The sequence below is a fragment of the Bufo bufo genome, chromosome 6 (genome assembly GCF_905171765.1).
Source record: "Bufo bufo chromosome 6, aBufBuf1.1, whole genome shotgun sequence".
NCBI classification, from domain to species: Eukaryota; Metazoa; Chordata; class Amphibia; order Anura; family Bufonidae; genus Bufo; species Bufo bufo.
In genome coordinates, this window is record NC_053394.1 from 366,773,408 (window position 1) to 366,796,105 (window position 22,698).

General features: G+C 44.2%; 1 protein-coding gene across 2 annotated transcripts in view; it reads right to left on the bottom strand.

The window, feature by feature from the left end:
* Positions 1-496: 496 nt before the first annotated feature.
* Positions 497-22,698, bottom strand: part of LOC121003200 (phosphatidylcholine transfer protein) — a 35,121-nt gene continuing 12,919 nt past the window's right edge. The window contains exons 2-7 of one of the 2 annotated variants that reach the window (XR_005779439.1): positions 10,141-10,258; positions 6,329-6,408; positions 5,072-5,243; positions 4,920-4,987; positions 4,627-4,810; positions 572-703 (exon numbers count right to left, since the gene is read on the bottom strand). Coding sequence is in view for 1 of the 2 variants with exons in the window: in XM_040434852.1 (XP_040290786.1) it covers positions 629-703; positions 4,920-4,987; positions 5,072-5,243; positions 6,329-6,408; positions 10,141-10,258 (513 nt within the window). In the remaining variant the exon portion in view is untranslated. Of the gene's footprint in view, positions 704-4,626; positions 4,811-4,919; positions 4,988-5,071; positions 5,244-6,328; positions 6,409-10,140; positions 10,259-22,698 lie in introns of both variants that reach the window. The other variant, XM_040434852.1, reaches the window with a different exon arrangement.

Below are 22,698 nucleotides of genomic sequence, written 5' to 3' on the forward strand. Positions count from 1 at the left end.
TCCAAGTCCACTAGAGCATGGTTGCAGATTAAAGGCTGGAACATTTTGAAGTGGCCATCGCAGTCACCAGACTTAAATCCGATTGAGAACCTCTGGTGGGACTTAAAGAAAGCAGTTGCAGCGCGCAAGCCTAAGAATGTGACTGAACTGGAGGCTTTTGCCCATGAAGAATGGGCGAAGATACCCGTAGATCGCTGCAAGACACTTGTGTCAAGCTATGCTTCACGTTTAAAAGCTGTTATAACTGGAAAAGGATGTTGTACTAAGTACTAAGATTGAATGTCACTTGGGGGTTGAATAAAACGGATAATGATGTGAGCACAGAAAAGACATTTGTGGTTATTTCATTATAAATGTTATGTTATATTTGTCTGACTTACAAGTGCCTCTTTGATTTAATTGTAAACAAGATGACTGAAATGATCAAAATCAATGTCAAACTGGCCAAAACACTCAAATTCAGTGGGGGTTGAATAATTTTGAACACAACTGTATAAGCAAAGAAGCAGCAGGGGAGTAGAGTGGTAAGGGGAGTAATGCTCCTTTTGTTATTCTACAGCATTGTAAGCTGTAATTTTTCCTAACAAAAAGCATAGAAAATTCCTTTAAAAGAATGCACTTGTTTTGTCTACTTTGAAGAGTCTTTCGCTGTATATCCTTTACACGCCTTCTGAATGTCCTTTACGAAATTTGGAACGCCACTCTATAAGAAACAAAAGTAGAGAATCAGAATGAAGAAAATGTCTGCAAACCATGGATTCAGAAAATACAGGTACCGGCCGTGTGCATGACGCAACTTCTTTGTAGAAATGCCTATACTTCTTCGCAAAATAGACAAGAATAGGACATGTTCTATAATTTGCGGAACAGACACACAGATGTGGACAGCACATGGATGACAGCCATGAGCTATCAAAAATTTTTGCGGACCCATAAAAATTAATGATTCTGTGTGCAAGTCGCAACATATGTGGATTGGACGTGTACCCACTATATATGGTCATGTGCATGAGCCCGTACTCTTTTTATCATCTCTAAAGGCATCATGCTTACCTTCACTGCCAAAACATTACTTGCCTGGGGAGGGGAAGTGAGATTGGTGAGTCCAGGATGCTGCTGCCTTTATTAGCTCTCATGTATCAGCACAGGCGCATACTTATACTGCTTTCCCGAGGGATCTCTTCTCCTTTTTGCTGCTTGACTGCACCCTTCCCCTGAAGCCTGCATGTGATTCACCACCTCCTCATTTAAACTGCCTTTGTGTGCTTTCCTCCCTATCAACAGACTGTGAGATCTTCTTTCCCAAAACACTTATAATGCTTTCCAACCTTTTCAACACTGCATTCGGCCATGTACAACCTCCTCCCCCTTTCTGCTGCTGTCCTTAAAACTGAGAGAACGGAGGGGGAGAGCAGAGAAAACTAACATAGCCAGAAAAATGTAGCCTTTAATAAATATACATTAAAAAGTAACCCCCCATCAACATAAAGAAGGTAATAAACATACATAATATAACAACTGGGTATTCAGGATAGGGCTCTTTCCCTAATCCTGCCCCTATGCCTTCGGCACTTCCTACAAACGGAATGGCTGCCCCAACAGGGGCGATCCCATATTCAGGAACCTCCTGAAAGCCTCTAGATGACCCTAGAAGGGGGGGCGGCCCACTGTGGGGATATGATCTAGAGCAAATATATTTGATGACCTAACCTAAATGCCAAAAACAAAAAACAATAATTATAGATCTACAGATTATTCACTAATAAAATGTCGGATACTCTTTCCATTATTATTACTATTATTATCACCATCATTATTATGGGATAGTAGGTCTCCTTTAAATATGATTATACTTTTTCATGCTGGCGTACGATGACCAGAGAAATAAATGTAAGCCAGCAAAGGCGCTGCCATAGATTTCTGATGTAAGGTGTGCCAGTTTTCTGGTGCCAACCTCCTCACGCCCAGCGTGGAGATTGAGGTGGAAAATGGCAAAGTGTCAAAATTTTTGGTGCAAAAAGACACTTGCGACTTTTGCACGTGTACAACGTTGTTACAATCCCACCAAAAGACTCAGGGGATTCAGGAATAAACTTTCAAAAGTCAATGATGCAGAACACCACACTGCTTTCCATGCTGTCAATATGTAATTCAGGTTGCTTCGTGCGCGCAATGTCCTCCTACAAGCTACCGTTAGTATACACCTAACACTAAGAATCTGCAGGAATTAAAGCATCGAAACAGTCATCCAAGGCTACTTCAACATGCACATACAAAAGATTTTGTTTTCCATCATCAACCCAACAGCTTCAGCCCACACCCTTCTCCTTAAAACATAGACATCTTGTAATCAGATTTTGTACAATATTCTTGTCTCCTTACGTCAATTCCTTATCTGGAGCAGCAGGATACAGGAAAAAATGACATCAGCACTTGTTTAATTGGCGTCGACTGCTTTAGTTTTAGGCTCAGTAATGAAATTAATAAGCGGCTGCTTTACAGCCTCCTACCTAACAGATGGGTGGAAGGAAATGGGCTGAGGCGCCAGTAGCAGTGGCAAAAAGTGGTCACTTCTGAAAAAGTATAATCATATTTAAAGGAGACCTACTATCCCATAATAATGATGGTGATAATAATAGTAACTTTGTTTGGAAGGATGAAAAAGACATGTCCATCCGATTCAGACATTTATCCTGTGAGGCAGATCCAGAGGACTTTTCCTCATCTAAGGGGAAAAATATTATAATTTTATGCTTTATAAGACGCCCTTTCCCCCCCAAAATGTCAGCGCGTCTTATAAAGCGAATACTAGTGAGCGTTTTTTCCAGGAGGTGCTCACTAGTATACAGTAGAGTTGGGAGTGGCGAGTGAAGTGCTGCACGGCCTAAACTCACCGCTCACTGGTCTTCCTCTGAGCGCCGCACTGTTCTGACTGTGTACAGCGTCAGGAAGTAGGGCTCAGAGAAGACCAGGGAGCGTGACTGTAGGCGAGACCGCCAGACCTGCAGAGTAGTGGCGGAGCAAGAGAGGCAAGTTAATTTACTTATTTTAAGATCTGATGTCTGATATGGGGGTCTAATCTAATCTCTGATATGGAGGTCTGACATGGAGGTCCTGATAGGGGAGTATAACATGGAGGTCTTATGGGGGTCTGATCTGAGGTCCTGATATGGGGGTATGATGTGAGGATCTGATATGGGGGTCTGAAATTGAGGTCTAATGGGGGTCTGATCTGAGGATCGGATACGGGGGTCTAAACACGTCACATTTCTGGTCCTAGTGGGACTGAAAGTGGAGGCAATGGGAGTTTGTGCTGGACCTGGAACCTGAAGAGGTGTTTCTTTTTTTACTTTGAGATTATGCCCAGCCCCTGGAGCTGGAGTAACAGTCTTGGACAACACCTATAACTTAACTACAGAACATCACCTAGAGACAGGCTGCCATATTATACAAATAAATACACTTCTATTGAATAAATAAATAAAAAAAATGGAAAACTCCTTTAAGCTATAGTATGTCACCAAGCAACCAAATACAAGGTCTCTAAAACAAACTAAATTAATTTATTAGACATGGACTCACAAGCAAACCATCTTAGGGTACTTTCACACTAGCGTTTTTCTTTTCCGGCGCTGAGTTCCGTCCTAGGGGCTCGAATCCGGAAAAGAACTGATCAGTTTTATCCTAATACATTCTGAATGGAGAGTAATCCGTTCAGGATGCATCAGGATGTCTTCAGTTCAGTCTTTTTGACTGATCAGTCTTTTCAGAAAAACGTAGCATGTTGTATTTTTACCTCCGGCCAAAAATCCTGAACACTTTGACTGAACGCCGGATCCGGTCTTTTTCCCATTGACTTGCATTAACGTGTGTTCCGTCAAACCGGATCCGGCTTTTGCATGTTAAAGAGGACCTTTCACCGATTCTTACCCTATGAACTAACTATACAGATAGGTAGAGCGGCACCCGGGGATCTCTCTGCACTTACTATTATCCCCAGGCGCCGCTCCGTTCTCCTGCTATGTCCTCCGGTATCTCCGTTCCCTAAGTTATGGTAGGCGGAGTCTGCCCTAGCGCTGGCCAATCGCACTGCAGAGCTCACAGCCTGGGAGAAAATAACCTCCCAGGCTGTGAGCTCTGCGCTGCGATTGGCCAGCGCTAGGGCAGACTCCGCCTACCATAACTTAGGGACTGGTATCTCCGCCTACTATAACTTAGTGAGCGGAGATACCGGAGGGCATAGCGGCAGAACGGAGCGGCGCCCGGGGATAATAGTAAGTGCAGTGAGATCCCCGGGTGCCGCTCTACCTATCTGTATAGTTAGTTCATAGGGTAAGAATCGGTGAAAGGTCCTCTTTAAACCCGAAAAATGTGAAAAAAAAGTTAAAGTCCATAAATGGCCGATCCGTTTTTTCCAATGCATTTTTTCATTGTGATCAAAATCCTGATCAGGATTCAAATGTAATCCGTTTTCACACGTTTTTCCGGCAGTTCCGGTGTCGGAATTGAACGCCGGATTCAAACAACGCTAGTGTGAAAGTAGCCTTAGTAGGGTTGTCCAACCCCATGAAATAATTTACAAATACAGATTACAATGGTCTAAAATAATAAAAATATTAAACTCACCTTACAACTCCACTGCCGTTTCAGTGCTGACGCTCTGTCCCCTGCTCCGCTCAGTTCCAGCAATAACGTGCTTACAGTCAGTGTTCACCAGTGGTGACCTCAGTGGTGTCAGCACATCATCATTGTGGCGGCCACTTATTGGTACACCACATCATCGGTGGAGCAGGAACAATAGAGTCAGTAGCTTCAGCAGGGGAGTGGCAGGGGATTGGAAAGGTTATCGTTAGAGGCAAGGGATGACACAACCCCCCCCCTAAAATTGTAAAATGAATTACATAAAGCAGAAAACTTACCTTGGCTGCCCAATTAATAAGCCATGAAGGGATCATGCCACCTGGATTATCAAAGTAGTACATAAAGACTGCAATGTAAAAAACAGGGAAATAAAAGGCTGAAAGTTTTACGAGCTTGTTTTGTAAATCTCAGTTTTCCCCAACTTTCTTACTTTTACAGCCATTGCTGCCGTCACTCTCTATTGCCAAGCTCTGTTTGTAGCCATTGACCCTGATAATTCCTGACTTCTCTGGATATTGTGGAACTGATGCACTCTTAGCCAAAATGACAAAGATTTTTCTCTCATCTATGTCCAAATCCCTCCGATCTCGAACATACACATACTTCATTCAAATGTAAGGAAATATAAAATCATATGATTTAGACACTGAATACATTTTTATTGGTAATTCAGATGGATCAGTGAAGTTTACATCAATGAATGATCTGCCCTCAGGAAAGGTCATCAGTATCTGTTCGGTCGGGGTCCGACCAGCGACACCCTCACTGATCAGCTGCTTGAAGAGGTTGTGGCATTCTAGTGAGCCCTCCTCGCAGCTTACCCTAGGCCAGTGATGTCACGTTCATCTGTCATGTGGCCTAGGAACATCTCAGTTTAAGTGAATGGGGCCAAACTGCAATACCAAGCACAGACCTGATCCAGTGGATGGAGCTGTGCTTGGTAAACTGCCTCCTCAAACAGCTGATTGGCAGGGGTGCTGGTAGTCAGACCCCCACTAATCAGATACTGTATAGAGTATAAAATACCTTTTGTCGAGGATGGACCCGTGGTGAAACCTTTTGTCAAGGATGGACTCGTGGTGAAGGTTCCCACTGAAAGTGGTTGAATGTGGTGAGACAACCCCTTCTCTGAAGGAACAGTCTCAGGGAATCTATTAGTTGGGTAGTCCGGACAATTACAAAGGATTTAAAAAAGCCTTAGAATGGTGTAAAACTTTTTTTTTTAAAAGATCATACTCCTGTTCTGATGCTTTCCCGGTCCTCCACCGAGCTCATTTCCCGGTGTCTCTCAACACACAGTAAATGATCGCTCAGCCAGTCATTGGTTGAAGCAGGTCACAGCTGTGATCAGTGATTGGTTGAGTGGTTATGTCCTGTGTGTCAAGAGGCACAAGGTAGAGGACACGAAGGGACTGGGAAGCATTGAAATGGGAGCGGTGAGAGGAGTATGATTTTTTTTTGCACCATCCTGAGGCTTTTCTAATTAATTTGTATAAACCAGACATACCTTTTAATGACATACTGCTAGAATATCTAATATTCATGTGGGGGTCCTGCATACAGGACCTGTGAATCATCCATAAATTCTTGAGATGAGAACGCCCCTTTAAACTGGTGCCGCATTAATTTTCTGTTTGTAGCTTACACAAATCACACACATTTTTCAAGGTAAAAACAAAAAGGATACATCCCGGTTAGACAGAGGGAATGGATATTTCACTTCCCAGTATATCACTTTGTCTTCTCCATTCTGGTCTTCGTATAGAGCTACAGAATCAAAATGAATAGTATAGGTCAGGAGCAGAGATGACAAAAACAATAATATAGAATCAGAATTCCACCCCAATTTTTGGGAAAAATTTGGAATCCTTAGAATCAGAATTTTAGGTGATTCAATTCAGGAGAATATTTGGAAAGAGAGAACGAGAATGTTGTCCACGGGGCTAACTAAGCACTTAAAGTTCAGGGCAAATAAATCGAGGTCTAAATCACCCCTCCATACGCTGCCACAGGTGAATGGAACAGTGTTCTCAAGATAGGCTCATGTCCCAGAGGAGGATATGCCATAAAACTCCAAGATAGAAATACCCCTCTAAACTGGCAATACATTTTCAATAGCTGAACTATGGACTATAAGACACACTTCAGCAAGCAAAAATCTTGTTTGAAAACTGCCTGCGTCTTATAGTCCACAGTCAGTGTGATCCACTAGTACCAGACCTCCCTTAATAGTTCCATAATGATCCAGCAGAACGCCCATACAGCGCTTTGTGTGATCAGTGCAGACAGGAGAGGAGGCTGGACGATAAAAACAGCCATCTAGATGCTGGAGGTCTATAAGCTGCAGGGAGAGGACCTTTCATGATGCCACGAGTTGAGGGGGCCATAACCAGTTATTTAACCCCAACTGGTGCAATGAGTTGCTTCTCACTTCTTAAACAACCATGTCGAAAGACACATCTCGTGGTCGTGGAAAAGATGTTAGTTTCAGAAGGGTCAAATCATTGGCATGCATCAAGCAGAGAAAACATCTAAGGAGATTGCAGAAACTACTAAAATTGGGTTAAGAACTGTCCAACGCATTATTAAAAACTGGAAGGATAGTGGGGACCCATCGTATTCGAGGAAGAAATGTGGCGGGAAACAAATCCTGAATGATCGTGATCGGCGATCAAGTAAACGTTTGGTGAAATCAAATTGAAGAAAACCAACAGTAGAACTCAGGGCTATGTTTAATAGTGAAAGTAAGAGCATTTCCACACGCACAAAGCGAAGGGAACTCAAGGGATTGGGACTGAACAGCTGTGTAACCGTAAGAAAACCACTAATCAGTGAGGCAAACCAGAAATAAAGGCTTCAATTTGCTAGGGAGCATAAAGATTGGACTCTGGAGCAATGGAAGAAGGTCATGTGGTCTGATGAGTCCAGATTTACCCTGTTCCAGAGTGATGGGCGCATCAGGGCAAGAAAAGAGGCAGATGAAGTGATGCACCCATCATGCCTAGTGCCTCCTGTACAAGCCTATGGGGGCAGTGCTATGATCTGGGGTTGCTGCAGTTGGTCAGGTCTAGGTTCAGCAACAGTATGTGCTCCAAGAATGAGATCAGCTGACGACCTCAACATACTGAATGACCAGGTTATTCCATCAATGGATTTTTTCTTCCCTGATGGCACGGGCATATTCCAAGATGACAATGCCAGGATTCATCGGGCTCAAATTGTGAAAGAGTGGTTCAGGGAGCATGAGACATCATTTTCACACATGGATTGGCCACCACAGAGTCCAGACCTTAACCCCATTGAGAATCTTTGGGATGGGCTGGAGAAGGCTTTGCGCAGCAGTCAGACTCTACCATCATCCATGCAAGATCTTGGTGAAAAATGAGTGCAACACTGGATGGAAATAAATCTTGTGACATTGCAGAAGCTTATCGAAACAATGCCACAGCGAATGTGTGCCGTAATCAAAGCTAAATGCTTTTTTTTTTGGGTGGCGACTTTTTTTTTTGGGACAGGCAGTGTATATACACCACAGATGGGTGTATGTAGCAGAGCTGTGTGTGTATAGCAGAGTTGTGACAAAATTAAGTTAACAGAAGCTACCCTAGACCTCAAAGCTAATGACCTTGACCTCTCAACTTAATTAAACAACCAGGGAAGTTTTAAAGAGAAATATTTTTTCATTTATTTTCTGCTTGTCTAAACCTGGGGTGGGTCTTATAGTCTGAAAAATACAGTCCATGTATGCTCATTTTATCCATGTGTTTTCAGTGGGGAGAGGCAATAAAACTGTTGCCATAAATCTCTCGTTGTGGCTTATCTCCTTGGAAGAAAGGGATCAGGCATTCCATGTGTCTGATAGTTTTTTTTCTACATCCGACATTTGCAGACGAACATTGGCTAAACTTTTAATTCCCAACAGATGGTCATCCAGTCCCACCAAAATAGTCCGATTCCCCATCATAAATCTAATGTGTTTTTCTCCATTTAGAGAAGGGAAGGAATCCACCCCCTCTCCTTCCACAACCAGGGATGGACAGGGGAGATACAGAGCCTAATCTGTGTACTGTTAGTGTTGCTATGATGCCTTATCTAGGAATCAATCAATACTATGGAGCTGTAATTAGAGCTGGGCATATACAAGCCAAAACCATTAACCATCTCTTGAAAAACTAGCCCAAACGATCTTTCACAATGGCTGACTTTAGGCTGTTAAAAATGCGTCAACCAGGATGGAAAATTTTGTCTGACAACTATACGTGTATGGCATGATCGGCCGATCATTTGCTATTGTGATCAAGGACCAGGAACTCGGCTGGCCAGTTTAGTCTAAAATACTACTGGTGCGATCACTCACACAAACTTCAATGAGTCAGATCATCATCTCATGTGCATGGCAGGGTTTACTCACCCACCCTCTAATGAGCGTGCAATGACTCTGCCAATTCTGACCCAGGTCATACAGCAAAGCTGACAAGTGAGCTTCAGAAAGTAAGAAGTGTCAACTTTCTGTGACTGCTCTGAGGGCCAGCGTGAAGGCTGAAATATTTCTAGATTTTATGATCGAAACAAAAACATGGAAAAAAGAAATTTTTAAAAAATATGTTTTTTATAATAAAATAAAAAAATCTCATAATAAAAATATGCAATTAACTAATGATACATTCCCTTTAACAACCTTGTTCTTATATTAGCCATCAGGGGGCAGTAGCAAGTTTGCTGTGTGTTACTTATCTTCCCATGGCTTCCAAGTACACACAAATGGAAAGAAGGAAGCATTGACATTTGGTTATGGATTTTGTGTGACACAGCACAATACAATGCAAATACATTTTTACACATGGAAAATGATCAGCACGACTGTAGGGCAGGCGTGAGAGTTTCACATAAAAGAATATATCAATCTAAGAAGATATAAAATATCAAAAGGTTAAGGTTAAGGTTTTTATCTATCTCAGCTGGGACACACTCCCTGTGAATGTACGAGTCTCGTACCTGGCACGGCCGGGGTCATGTGCAGCTGAAATGAATACAGGGGGAAGGCTGGCAGATTTTTTAAAACGTAAAACAAAAGCATTCTTTTCATGATGAAAAAGAGGATAGATAAAAAAATAAAAAAAACACACTGAAGACCCCGTAAAAGGGGTTGTACCACAAAAAATATTCTACAGTTTTCAAACCAGCACCTGGATCTGAATCCCTTTGTAACTGGATGCAAGTAAATAGTTATTCAATAAAAATTTATCTGTATAGCGCCACCTGCTTTTTGTTATTTTTTCTTATTTCTCTGTCCTGCTCATGAGATGGTCGCACATGCTCAGTTTCATCCTTCATCTCCCCCTAAGCGGCAGCAGAAAGGACACTCCCCCTGAGCTAACAGCTTCATATAAATCTAGCAGAGCAATGATGACTGAGGAGATCTCTGGATCCATGTGAGGTCCAGGGCTGGTTCTATCTGGTCATGTTTATGTTGTTTTTTACATGGTTCTGAATATATACCTTTTACATACTGGTCCCATTTCTTTCTGTAATCCAAATCCATGTACACATCGGCGCAAAGCTCTGCTGGACAATCGGCCAGACCACCGTAGATTTTATATTCATAGAGGCCTGTTTTCTGTAAAATGCAATCATAAAACAGGACAACAGCATGAAATCAGAGTTAATTACAAAATGGATAGATCATTTGTATCTGATTAGTGGGGTTCTGACACCCGGGACCCCCGCCGATTAGCTGTTTGAGAAGGCACCGGAGCTCAGTAGCGCCGCATCCTTTTCTCAGCTCACAAAAACACAGCGCCATACATTGTATAGTGGCTGTGCTTGGTATTGCAGCTCCTCCCCATTCACTTTAACAGGATTGGGCTGCACCTATGCCACGTGACTGATGAATTTGACATGACATGGTCTAGGGAAGGCTGTGGCGCCACTGCTAGAGGTATATCCTATGGAAATGCAATACATGTCCAGATGGGACAACCCCTATAAAAATAATATTTTTTTGTGTACAGTATGTGTTTTTGTTCCCCTCCTGATTTTAGCTTACAAATACCGACAGAAAATACCAACCAACATACTGCCACGTGAAGGTGGCCTAACAATGCAAAACATCCTACCTAACCTACATCCATCGAGCACAAAAAAATCCAGTTGATAAAAAAGGTCTGAATGAGTTTTCTAGATTAGAAATCTGAATGTTTTAGGTTTTTGCATGCATTTTCCACACAGTTTTTTCTCCGTACAGCGGTTCTACCTGCATGTTGTTTTACTACAGCAGTACAACCTTTTTCGAGGTTCAGGAATGTACTGACGTAAATAGGAAGATTTAGTGCAGACATTTATGGAACCTGCAATTACTGTCGATTATGAAATCCAACAGCTTTGGCTTATATTATTTTCTCAGCCAATCCGATGACATTGGACGTTTTTGCATCTTCTTGAAAATACATCAATAATTTCATTTTTTTAAACAGATAAAGTTTGATTAACGTGTAAAGGAAGGGCTGCCAGAACAAGAAAAACAGTAGTTGAAACAGTAGTAGATTTTCAGAATTTTCCGTAAGTAAAAACAGAAGACGGTTTTGTAATCCTGGCTTTTATCATCCCATTCTGAGATGAACAAGGGCTACAGTTACCTAGAATGGTCATGCTTCTGGACCGGGTCATTTCTGACCCTTAGGATCCAAAGGATTTTCTTTTCGCCTTCTTACATTTTGACATTCATAATTTCTCCACTGTGGCTGTATGAGGTTTTATGTAGAGCAAATTGGGAACATGTGCTAAGGGTACAGGGAAAACACAGAAAAAAATACAGCTTGCCAATTATGGTATCAAATTTCAGGATTCTCTAGGACTTACTCCTAAAGGAGCACTCCAACAAAAAATGTATTCTTTGACCTGTTAGAAAGGTCCATGATGTAATCTGTAGTGAAGGTAATTGTCACGGTCCCTCAGGTGACTGATGTCAGGAAATCAAGGAGATTGGCTGAGCGTGGAGGAATCTAACTGCCTCCCTGATTTCTCTTGATTCAGTGTTGATAGGGTTAATGACCACTTGCCTTTTCTCAGCTGTTGCTCAGTGGTCATTACTTCTACCCTTTATAGTCTCACCCCACCCTTCTGACTATGCGGTTAAGGCCTCATGACTATGCGGTTCTGTTTTTCCGTGATCCGTGACCGTTTTTTCATCCGTGGGTCTTCCTTGATTTTTGGAGGATCCACGGACATGAAAAAAAAAGTTGTTTTGGTGTCCGCCTGGCCGTGCAGAGCCAAACGGATCCGTCCTGAATTACAATGCAAGTCAATGGGGACAGATCCGTTTGACGTTGACACAATATGGTGCAATTTCAAACGGATCCGTCCCCCATTGACGTTCAATGTAAAGTACCTATTAACCCCTTAAGGACCGGGCTCATTTTCACCTTAAGGACCAGGCTCATTTTCACCTTAAGGACCAGGCCATTTTTTGCAAATCTGACCAGTGTCACTTTAAGTGCTCATAACTTTAAAACGCTTTGACTTACCCAGGCCGTTCTGAGATTGTTTTTTCGTCACATATTGTACTTCATGACACTGCTAAAATTGGGTCAAAAAAGTTAATTTTTTTGCATAAAAAAATACAATTTTTACCGTAAATTTTGAAAAATTAGCAAATTTCAAATTTTCAGTTTCTCTACCTCTGTAATACATAGTAATACCCCCAAAAATTGTGATGACTTTACATTCCCCATATGTCTACTTCATGCTTGAATTGTTTTGGGAATGATATTTTATTTTTTGGGGATGTTACAAGGCTTAGAAGTTTAGAAGCAAATTTTGAAATTTTCAGAAATCTTCAAAATCCCACTTTTTATGGACCAGTTCAGGTTTGAAGTCATATTGTGAGGCTTAGATAATAGAAACCTCCCAAAAATGACCCCATTCTAGAAACTACACCCCTCAAGGTATTCAAAACTGTTTTTTCAAACTTTGTTAACCCTTTAGGTGTTCCACAAGAGTTAATGGCAGATGGAGAAACAATTTTGAAATTTATATTTTTTGGAAAATTTTCCAATATAATCAATTTTTTCCAGGAGTAAAACAAGGGTTAACTGCCAAACAACACTCAAAATGGGTTGCCCTGATTCTGTAGTTTGCAAAAACACCCCATATGTGGTCGTAAACTACTGTTTGGCCGAACGGTAGCACATAGAAGGAGGGGAACACCATATGGGTTTTGGAAGGCAGATTTGGCAGGACTGGTTTTGTTTATACCATGTCCCATTTGAAGCCCCCTGTTGCACCCCTAGAATAGAAATTTCAAAAAAGTGACTCCATCTAAGAAAGTACACCCCTCAAGGTATTCAAAACTGGGTTTACAAACTTTGTTAACCCTTTAGGTGTTCCACAAGAGTTAATGGCAGATGGAGAAACAATTTTGAAATTTCTATTTTTTGGAAAATTTTCCAATATAATCAATTTTTTCCAGGAGTAAAACAAGGGTTAACTGCCAAACAACACTCAAAATGGGTTGCCCTGATTCTGTAGTTTGCAAAAACACCCCATATGTGGTCGTAAACTACTGTTTGGCCGAACGGTAGCACATAGAAGGAGGGGAACACCATATGGGTTTTGGAAGGCAGATTTGGTAGGACTGGTTTTGTTTATACCATGTCCCATTTGAAGCCCCCTGTTGCACCCCTAGAATAGAAATTTCAAAAAAGTGACTCCATCTAAGAAAGTACACCCCTCAAGGTATTCAAAACTGGGTTTACAAACTTTGTTAACCCTTTAGGTGTTCCACAAGAGTTAATGGCAGATGGAGAAACAATTTTGAAATTTCTATTTTTTGGAAAATTTTCCAATATAATCAATTTTTTCCAGGAGTAAAACGAGGGTTAACTGCCAAACAACACTCAAAATGGGTTGCCCTGATTCTGTAGTTTGCAAAAACACCCCATATGTGGTCGTAAACTACTGTTTGGCCGAACGGTAGCACATAGAAGGAGGGGAACACCATATGGGTTTTGGAAGGCAGATTTGGTAGGACTGGTTTTGTTTATACCATGTCCCATTTGAAGCCCCCTGTTGCACCCCTAGAATAGAAATTTCAAAAAAGTGACTCCATCTAAGAAAGTACACCCCTCAAGGTATTCAAAACTGGGTTTACAAACTTTGTTAACCCTTTAGGTGTTCCACAAGAGTTAATGGCAGATGGAGAAACAATTTTGAAATTTATATTTTTTGGAAAATTTTCCAATATAATCAATTTTTTCCAGGAGTAAAACAAGGGTTAACTGCCAAACAACACTCAAAATGGGTTGCCCTGATTCTGTAGTTTGCAAAAACACCCCATATGTGGTCGTAAACTACTGTTTGGCCGAACGGTAGCACATAGAAGGAGGGGAACACCATATGGGTTTTGGAAGGCAGATTTGGCAGGACTGGTTTTGTTTATACCATGTCCCATTTGAAGCCCCCTGTTGCACCCCTAGAATAGAAATTTCAAAAAAGTGACTCCATCTAAGAAAGTACACCCCTCAAGGTATTCAAAACTGGGTTTACAAACTTTGTTAACCCTTTAGGTGTTCCACAAGAGTTAATGGCAGATGGAGAAACAATTTTGAAATTTATATTTTTTGGAAAATTTTCCAATATAATCAATTTTTTCCAGGAGTAAAACAAGGGTTAACTGCCAAACAACACTCAAAATGGGTTGCCCTGATTCTGTAGTTTTCATAAACACCCCATATGTGGTTGTAAACTACTGTTTGGCCGAACGGTAGCACATAGAAGGAGGGGAACACCATATGGGTTTTGGAAGGCAGATTTGGCAGGACTGGTTTTGTTTATACCATGTCCCATTTGAAGCCCCCTGTTGCACCCCTAGAATAGAAATTTCAAAAAAGTGACTCCATCTAAGAAAGTACACCCCTCAAGGTATTCAAAACTGGGTTTACAAACTTTGTTAACCCTTTAGGTGTTCCACAAGAGTTAATGGCAGATGGAGAAACAATTTTGAAATTTATATTTTTTGGAAAATTTTCCAATATAATCAATTTTTTCCAGGAGTAAAACAAGGGTTAACTGCCAAACAACACTCAAAATGGGTTGCCCTGATTCTGTAGTTTGCAAAAACACCCCATATGTGGTCGTAAACTACTATTTGGCTAAACGGCAGGACATAGAAGAAGGGGAACGTCATTTTTGGAAGGCAGATTTTGCTGGACTGGTTTATTGACACCATGTACCCTTTCAAGCCCCCTGATGCACCCCTAGAGTAGAAACTCCATAAAAGTGACCCCATCTAGGAAACTACGGGATAAGGTGGTTGTTGTTTTGGGACTATTTTTGGGGTAAATTTGATTTTTGGTTGCTCTATATTACTCTTTTTTGAGGCAATGTAACAAAAAAATGTAATTCTAAAATTGTTTCTACATTCACTATTTGGTTTTGTGGAACACCTAAAGGGTTAACATAGTTTGTAAAGTAACTTTTGAATACCTTGAGGGGTGTAGTTTCTTAGATGGGGTCACTTTTTTGGAGTTTCTAGTCTAGGCTACATCAGGGGGGGCTTCTAATGGGACATGGTGTCAAAAAAAAAACTGTCCATCAAAATCTGCCTTCCAGAAACCATATGGAGTTCCCTTCGTTCTATGCCCTGCCGTGCGGCTATATAACCATTTACGACCACATATGGGGTGTTTCTGCAAACTACAGAATCGGGGCAATAAATATTTAGTTTTGTTTGGCTGTTAACCCTTGCTTTATTACCGGCAAAATGGATTCAAATTGAAATTTTGCCCAAAAATTGGTGTTTTGGCACAGTTTTTATTTTATATTTTTAACACCGTTCATCCGAGGCGTTTGGTCAAAAGTTATTTTTATAGCGACGACTTTTACGCACGCGACGCTGCCCAATATGTATGGCTCTCAGACTTTGGAGACACTAAGCAGGCATCCTAAAACTGCGGCCCTCCAGATATTGTAAAACTACAATTCCCACCATGCCCTGCTGATGGCTGTAGGTTGTCTGGGCATGCTGGGAGTTATAGTTTTACAACATCTGGAGGGCCGCAGTTTGAGGATGCCTGCTCTAAAACTAATATTTTTTGGGGAAAGAAAAATTGTTTCCGTGTCTCCAAAGTCTGAGAGCCATAGTGTTTTATGTTCTCTAGTGGACTGTTGAGGATTATAAAAATTTAGTACTCCATGGAAGTGTGATACTCCCTGAAGCAATTGATAATGCAGAGGCCCGGATGATCGGGGCAAGTGTCACATTGAGTAGTGGTGTCCTTCCGTATCCCCCTCTTGTGACACACTCTGCACTTTTTTTGGGTTCGTCCCTTCTTTCCAGTATGGGGGACCACACCTGGAAAGTGTTGGCCAGGGACGATCCGGGCGCCTCCAATTCCCGAGGTACTCCGGCCTGCTCTTTCCCGGTCCGAAAAGATCAGGTCTTTGAGGACTGCCTCATAGAACTGGAGGAATGTCCCTGTGCTGCCAGCGCTTCGGGATAGTACAAAAGAGTTGTACATGGCAACCTGTACCAAGTAGACCGCAACTTTTTTGTACCATGCCCGGGTTTTGCGCATGGCGTTATATGGCGTGAGGACTTGATCAGAGAGATCAACTCCTCCCATATACCGATTGTAGTCGACGATACAATCGGGCTTGAGGACCGTTGCCGCGGTACCTCGCACAGGGACAGGGGTGGTGCCGTTACCGTGGATTTTGGACAGCATAAGGACATCCCTCTTGTCCTTATACCTGACCAGCAACAGGTTTCCACTGGTAAGGGCACGGGTCTCACCCCTGGGGATAGGTACCTGGAGGGGGTAGGCAGGGAGGCCGCGTTGATTTTTCCGCACGGTCCCACAAGCGAACGTGGATCTGGCGGCAAGGGACCTGAACAAGGGAATGCTGGTATAAAAGTTATCCACGTACAAGTGGTAACCATTATCCAGCAGTGGGTACATAAGGTCCCACACGAGTTTCCCGCTAACACCCAGAGTGGGGGGACATTCTGGGGGTTCAATACGGGAATCTCGCCCCTCGTACACACGAAATTTGTAAGTGTACCCTGAGGCACTCTCACAAATTTTGTATAGCTTCACGCCATACCTCGCCCGCTTTGTGGGAATGTATTGGCGGAAACTGAGTCTCCCCTTGAACGCAACGAGAGACTCATCAACCGCGACCTCCCTTCCAGGTACGTAGGCCTGCTGAAATGTGGCCCCAAAGTGATCGATGACCGGCCGTATCTTATACAGCCGGTCATAGGCAGGATCACTTCGGGGGGGACATGCTGCATTATCGGAATAATGCAGACATTTCCGGATGGCCTCAAACCGGTGACGTATCATGACCATACTGTACAGTGGGGTCTGGTATAGGACGTCCCCACTCCAGTATTGTCTGACACTGGGTTTTTGGACTAGACCCATATGCAGCACGAGGCCCCAAAATGTCCTCATTTCGGCTGCACTGACCGGCGTCCAGCCACCGGGTCTAGCCAAAACTGAGCCTGGGTTTTGAGCGACGAACTGTTGGGCGTACAGATTCGTCTGCTCCACCATCAAATTCACCAGTGAGTTACTGAAAAAAAAACTAAAATAGTCTATTTCAGTAAACCCCACTGTGGGAATCTGGATTCCAGGATTGCCAGCAAAATCCGGAATCTCAGGCTCAAAGTCCACTGGGGGACACCAGCTAAGTTCATCGGCAGGGGGCTCCGGTGGACTTATTTGGTGGGCCGGGAAACCAGTACAAACCCCAGGGCGGCTCGTACTAGGGTGGGCCACAGGATCCCTAGCATGTGGGGCCCCTGGCTCCGCCTGGCGGCGTCTCCGCCGCCTTGGTGGCTCATCGTCATCAGATGATGATGAGGAGGATGCGGATGACAAAAGGAATGTGGGGTCATCCTCATCCTCACTGGGGCTCTCAGAGTCGGAGGCAATCTGGGCGTATGCCTCCTCGGCCGAGAACATCCGGTGGGCCATGGGTGTGTGTGCGTGTAGGTGTGCGTGTGTGGCAAACTTTATTATATGTGCGTGTGTGTGGGGGCAACGGGTGTTCGCGTACTAAAAAGTCCAGGCAAAAAAATGGGCAAGTGTTAGAAAAAAAAAAAGTTAAAACTTGCTGATCAGCGGTACAACGCTGATCAGCGGTCGGTGGGGTGGTGGGGCGGGCGATGCGCTAACAGTGGACGGACGCTAAAAAGTGCCGGCCAGTCAGCGCACGCAGAAAAAAAAAAGTGGTGGTGAGTGGGGGGTGGGGGGGGCTGGTGGGGGGTGGGTGGGGGGTGGGTGGGGGGGCAAGTGGCAGGAGGGGTCTGGGTTAGGGTTAGATGGAAGTTTGGAAGTTTGGAATAAAAGTACTTTTTTTTTTTTTTTTCTAACTTACTTTTCCCTTCTTTCCCTGCCTAACGGTGCCTCTCCCTCACTGACCCTAACCTACCTGGGTGGCGATGGGTGCAGGAGGGTGATGGATTCCGATTAGGGGGACACAGGAGCTGGTGCTGGACGATGCTGCACGGTCAGGGTGCTGGACAGGAAGAGGAGGGGAGAGAGGAGCGCAGGAAGTTTGAATCTCGCGCCTCTCTCCCCTGCACCAATCAGCACCCTGGACAGCGGCATTCAGCACCAGGGCCAGCACCGCCTCTCCAAATCCTCGGACTGCGATAGGTGGTGTATAATTACGCCACCGATCGCAGTCTTTTTCCGGTTCATCGGGTCACAGGACACCCGAATGGACCGGAAACGCAGAAAACCGCAGGTCTGAATTGACCTGCGGTTTTCTGCGATCGCCGATACGGGGGGGTCAAATGACCCCCCCCTGCATTGTTACGGGATGCCGGCTGAATGATTTCAGCCGAAATCCCGTTCCGATTAACCCCTGCGGCGCCGGAGTTCCGATTTTAAGTCAGGACGTACCGGTACGTCCTCGGTCCTTAAGGACTCGGGAAATAGGGCGTACCGGTACGTCCTAGGTCCTTAAGGACTCGGGAAATAGGGCGTACCGGTACGTCCTAGGTCCTTATATACCATAGGATCGGAGTTTTCTCCAATCCGATGGTATATTTTAACTTGACGCGTCCCCATCACCATGGGAACGCCTCTATGTTAGAATATACCGTCGGATTTGAGTTACATTGTGAAACTCAAATCCGACAGTATATATACTAACACAGAGGCGTTCCCATGGTGATGGGGACGCTCCAGGTTAGAATATACTAAAAGAACTGTGTACATGACTGCCCCCTGCTGCCTGGCAGCAGGGGGCAGCCCCTCCCCCCTGTAGTTAACACATTGGTGGCCTGTGAGCTGCGATGTCTGCGTCCGGCCGGGAGCTCCTCCTACTGGTAAGTGACAGGTCTGTGCGGCGCATTGCTTAATGACCTGTCACTTACCAGTAGGAGGAGCTCCCGGCCGGACGCAGACATCGCAGCTCGCAGGTAAGTATAATGCTTCTACAAATTGCTAAGTAACCATGGCAACCGGGACAGCAGTAGCGTCCTGGTTGCCATGGTTACCAATCGGAGCCCCAGCGATTAAACTGGGACTCCGATCGGTACTCTCCGCTGCCACCAATGATAGGGGGGGAGATTTTAATTAGGAGGGGGAGGAGAGGGCCCACTGGCCACCAACGAGTTAACTACAGGGGAGGGAGGGGGACCGGCCGCATATGGCCACCAACGAGTTAACTACAGGGGAGGGAGAGGGGCCCACTGGCCACCAACGAGTTAGGGCTCTTTCACACTTGCGTTCTTTTCTTCCGGCATAGAGTTCCGTCGTCGGGGCTCTATGCCGGAAGAATCCTGATCAGTTTTATCCTAATGCATTCTGAATGGAGAGAAATCCGTTCACGATGCATCAGGATGTCTTCAGTTCCGGAACGGAACGTTTTTTGGCCGGAGAAAATACCGCAGCATGCTGCGCTTTTTGCTACGGCCAAAAATCCTGAACACTTGCCGCAAGGCCGGATCCGGAATTAATGCCCATTGAAAGGCATTGATCCGGATCCGGCCTTAAGCTAAACGTCGTTTCGGCGCATTGCCGGATCCGACGTTTAGCTTTTTTAGAGTGGTTACCATGGCTGCCGGGACGCTAAAGTCCTGGCAGCCATGGTAAAGTGTAGTGGGGAGCGGGGGAGCAGTGTACTTACTGTCCGTGCGGCTCCCCGGGCGCTCCAGAGTGACGTCAGAGCGCCCCATGCGCATGGATGACGTGATCCATGTGATCACATGATCCATGCGCATGGGGCGCTCTGACGTCACTCTGGAGCGCCCGGGGAGCCGCACGGACTTTAAGTATACTGCTCCCCCGCTCCCCACTACTACTATGGCAGCCAGGACTTTAATAGCATCCTGGGTTGCCATAGTAACACTGAACGCATTTTGAAGACGTATCCGTCTTCAAATGCTTTCAGTTCACTTGCGTTTTTCCGGATCCGGCGTGCACCTCCGGCAAATGGAGTGCACGCCGGATCCGGACAACGCAAGTGTGAAAGAGCCCTTAACTACAGGGGAGGGAGGAGGGCCCACTGGCCACCAACGAGTTAACTACAGGGGAGGGAGGGGGGCCCACTGGCCACCAATGTGTTAACTACAGGGGGGGGGGCTGCTGGCAGCACCTGCCAGGCAGCAGGGGGCAGTCATGTACACAGTTCTTTTAGTATATTCTAACCTGAAGCGTCCCCATCACCATGGGAACGCCTCTGTGTTAGAATATACTGTCGGATCTGAGTTTTCACGAAGTGAAAACTCAGCTCTGAAAAAGTTTTTATGCAGACGGATCTTTGGATCCGTCTGTATTAAAGTAACCTACGGCAACGGATCACGGACACGGATGCCAATCTTGTGTGCATCCGTGTTCTTTCACGGACCCATTGACTTGAATGGGTCCGTGAACCGTTGTCCGTCAAAAAAATAGGACAGGTCATATTTTTTTGACGGACAGGATACACGGATCACGGCTGCAAAACTGTGCATTTTCCGATTTTTCCACGGACCCATTGAAAGTCAATGGGTCCGCGAAAAAAAACGGAAAACGGCACAACGGCACGGATGCACACAACGGTCGTGTGCATGAGGCCTAATAGCTTCATTTGGGTTTGGCTGAGATGGTGTGAGAGCCTCTTTGGTGTTCCTATTCTTCCATCTCTACAGAGGTTAAGTGTCGCGTTTGTTATATTCCCTGTTGTTGTATCTGGGCCTGAGACAGAGACTTCCATTCGTCCATCTGGGGAGGAATGGGTTGTCTCTGGTCCTATACTTATTCCAGGGCCTTATAGGAAATCAGGGCCTAGGTATCCTGCTTATGAATATTCCTACCTTCTAGGTCTATTCATATTGATAGGTAGTCAGGGCCCGGATTAGCGTTGTCTAGGAGGTGACCTGTTTCTTCCCTAGTTTCCAGGCCCAGTTACTGTTCCTCTTCCCTCCTGTATTCAGTGTAGAGTCCCCCTTCCCCCATACTGATCGTGACAGTAATCTTCTTACCAGTGACTGTGTTTGTGAGTTATAACCTCCCTTCTGATCCTCAGCTGTGTCATGTGACCAACACTCTGATCTCCAACTGACACAGGACAGAAAGTCAGTTAGTTCTCTATTCATTCCTAGGAAAATGACATTGAGGCTCCCATAGGAATACATAGAGAAACTGACTTCCTGTCCACATATAAGATGCTGTGTTATTTGGATAGTTAGAGTTTTGGTCACATGACAAAGCTGAGGATCAGAAGGGAGGTTATAACTCACAAATACAGGCCCCAGTAAGAAAATTACCATATTTTTCAGACTATAAGACACAATTAGGTCTCCAAAAATGAGGGAAAACTGAGTTAGCCTCTATGTAACTTGAGTTCTTGCTGAAGTAGCATCACAGCTGTGACATATCGCTCAAGATGCTAAGGCCTGCGATTAGGACCAAGCCTCTTCCCCGTCCTGTGGGGACTGGAAGGGGCCTGCAAAAAAGCAGCAGTAAAACTGCGGACAAGCGAGTGGGATCTTTTTTATGTTAAGGTTCACAAGTTAGGACCTCAGGAGTTGTTGGCTCCAAGAACAGATAACTGTAGGAGGTTGGTCTGAATCACCTTCAGCATCAGTACTATAGATGAGTACCATAGCTGCAGAAGAACCTATCTCAGAAAGCCCCATAGACTCAATGTTCTGGTCAGGAAATAGGAGCCATTAGCTTTTCTACTCCCTGGTGCTTACATCAGCAGAAACTCAAAATTTTCTGCATCCTGATGACACCACCATAAAGCTCTACAGCGAAGGTTCACGTGCAGGTGGCTCACAATTCTGAATATGATAAAAGTACAATATAACATTTATAGACTATAGTCTACATAACTGCATAGCCCCAGTCGTTCACAGGTTTCTATATCTCTTTCCATAATTTTACCAAATACAGTATGGTATTCCAGGGTAATTGTTAAATAATGGAAAGAAGCACCAAGTGCACGTCTATTTCTGGAGAAGATCTTAAGACTATCTTCAGAAGACTCTCCAAAATCCATATATCACCGGAGGATTCCCGGCCGTGACTTTGAGAACTTATAATGAATCATTACTTTCCCTCCCATTTCCCTTTCACACGAACCAGGATGACCTGTATGTTTGCATTCTCTATATTTGTTCCTCAAAGGAAAGAACAGCCCAAGAAATAGGACATCTACACAGCAGAAGTCAAGAGGTTCTGCTTCCCTAACCTGAACTTCATCCTTTGATATTGCAGTCTTTTCAGATCCCTTAATTCAACCCTTTAGGAGGGTTAAATTCTACAGATGGCGCAACTACAGAGAAACTCCAAGGTCCTGATTTATTAGGAGCCAGGATTTCATCATTTTACATTGTTGCTTTTTTCGTTTCGTTGAATTTGCCGTTGTCCTTTTTCACCAAAAATACATTGGGGCACATTTCTTAAGACTGGCGTTTTAGACGGCGGTCTTAATAAACCACTAAGCTGGCGCCGGCCTCTTCATAACTTCGGCGGATCCTCCGGCAGTTCTAAATCTAAGACAGCTTCCGAGCTGTCTTACATTTTGCCTTTTTTACGCTTAAAACAGGCATAT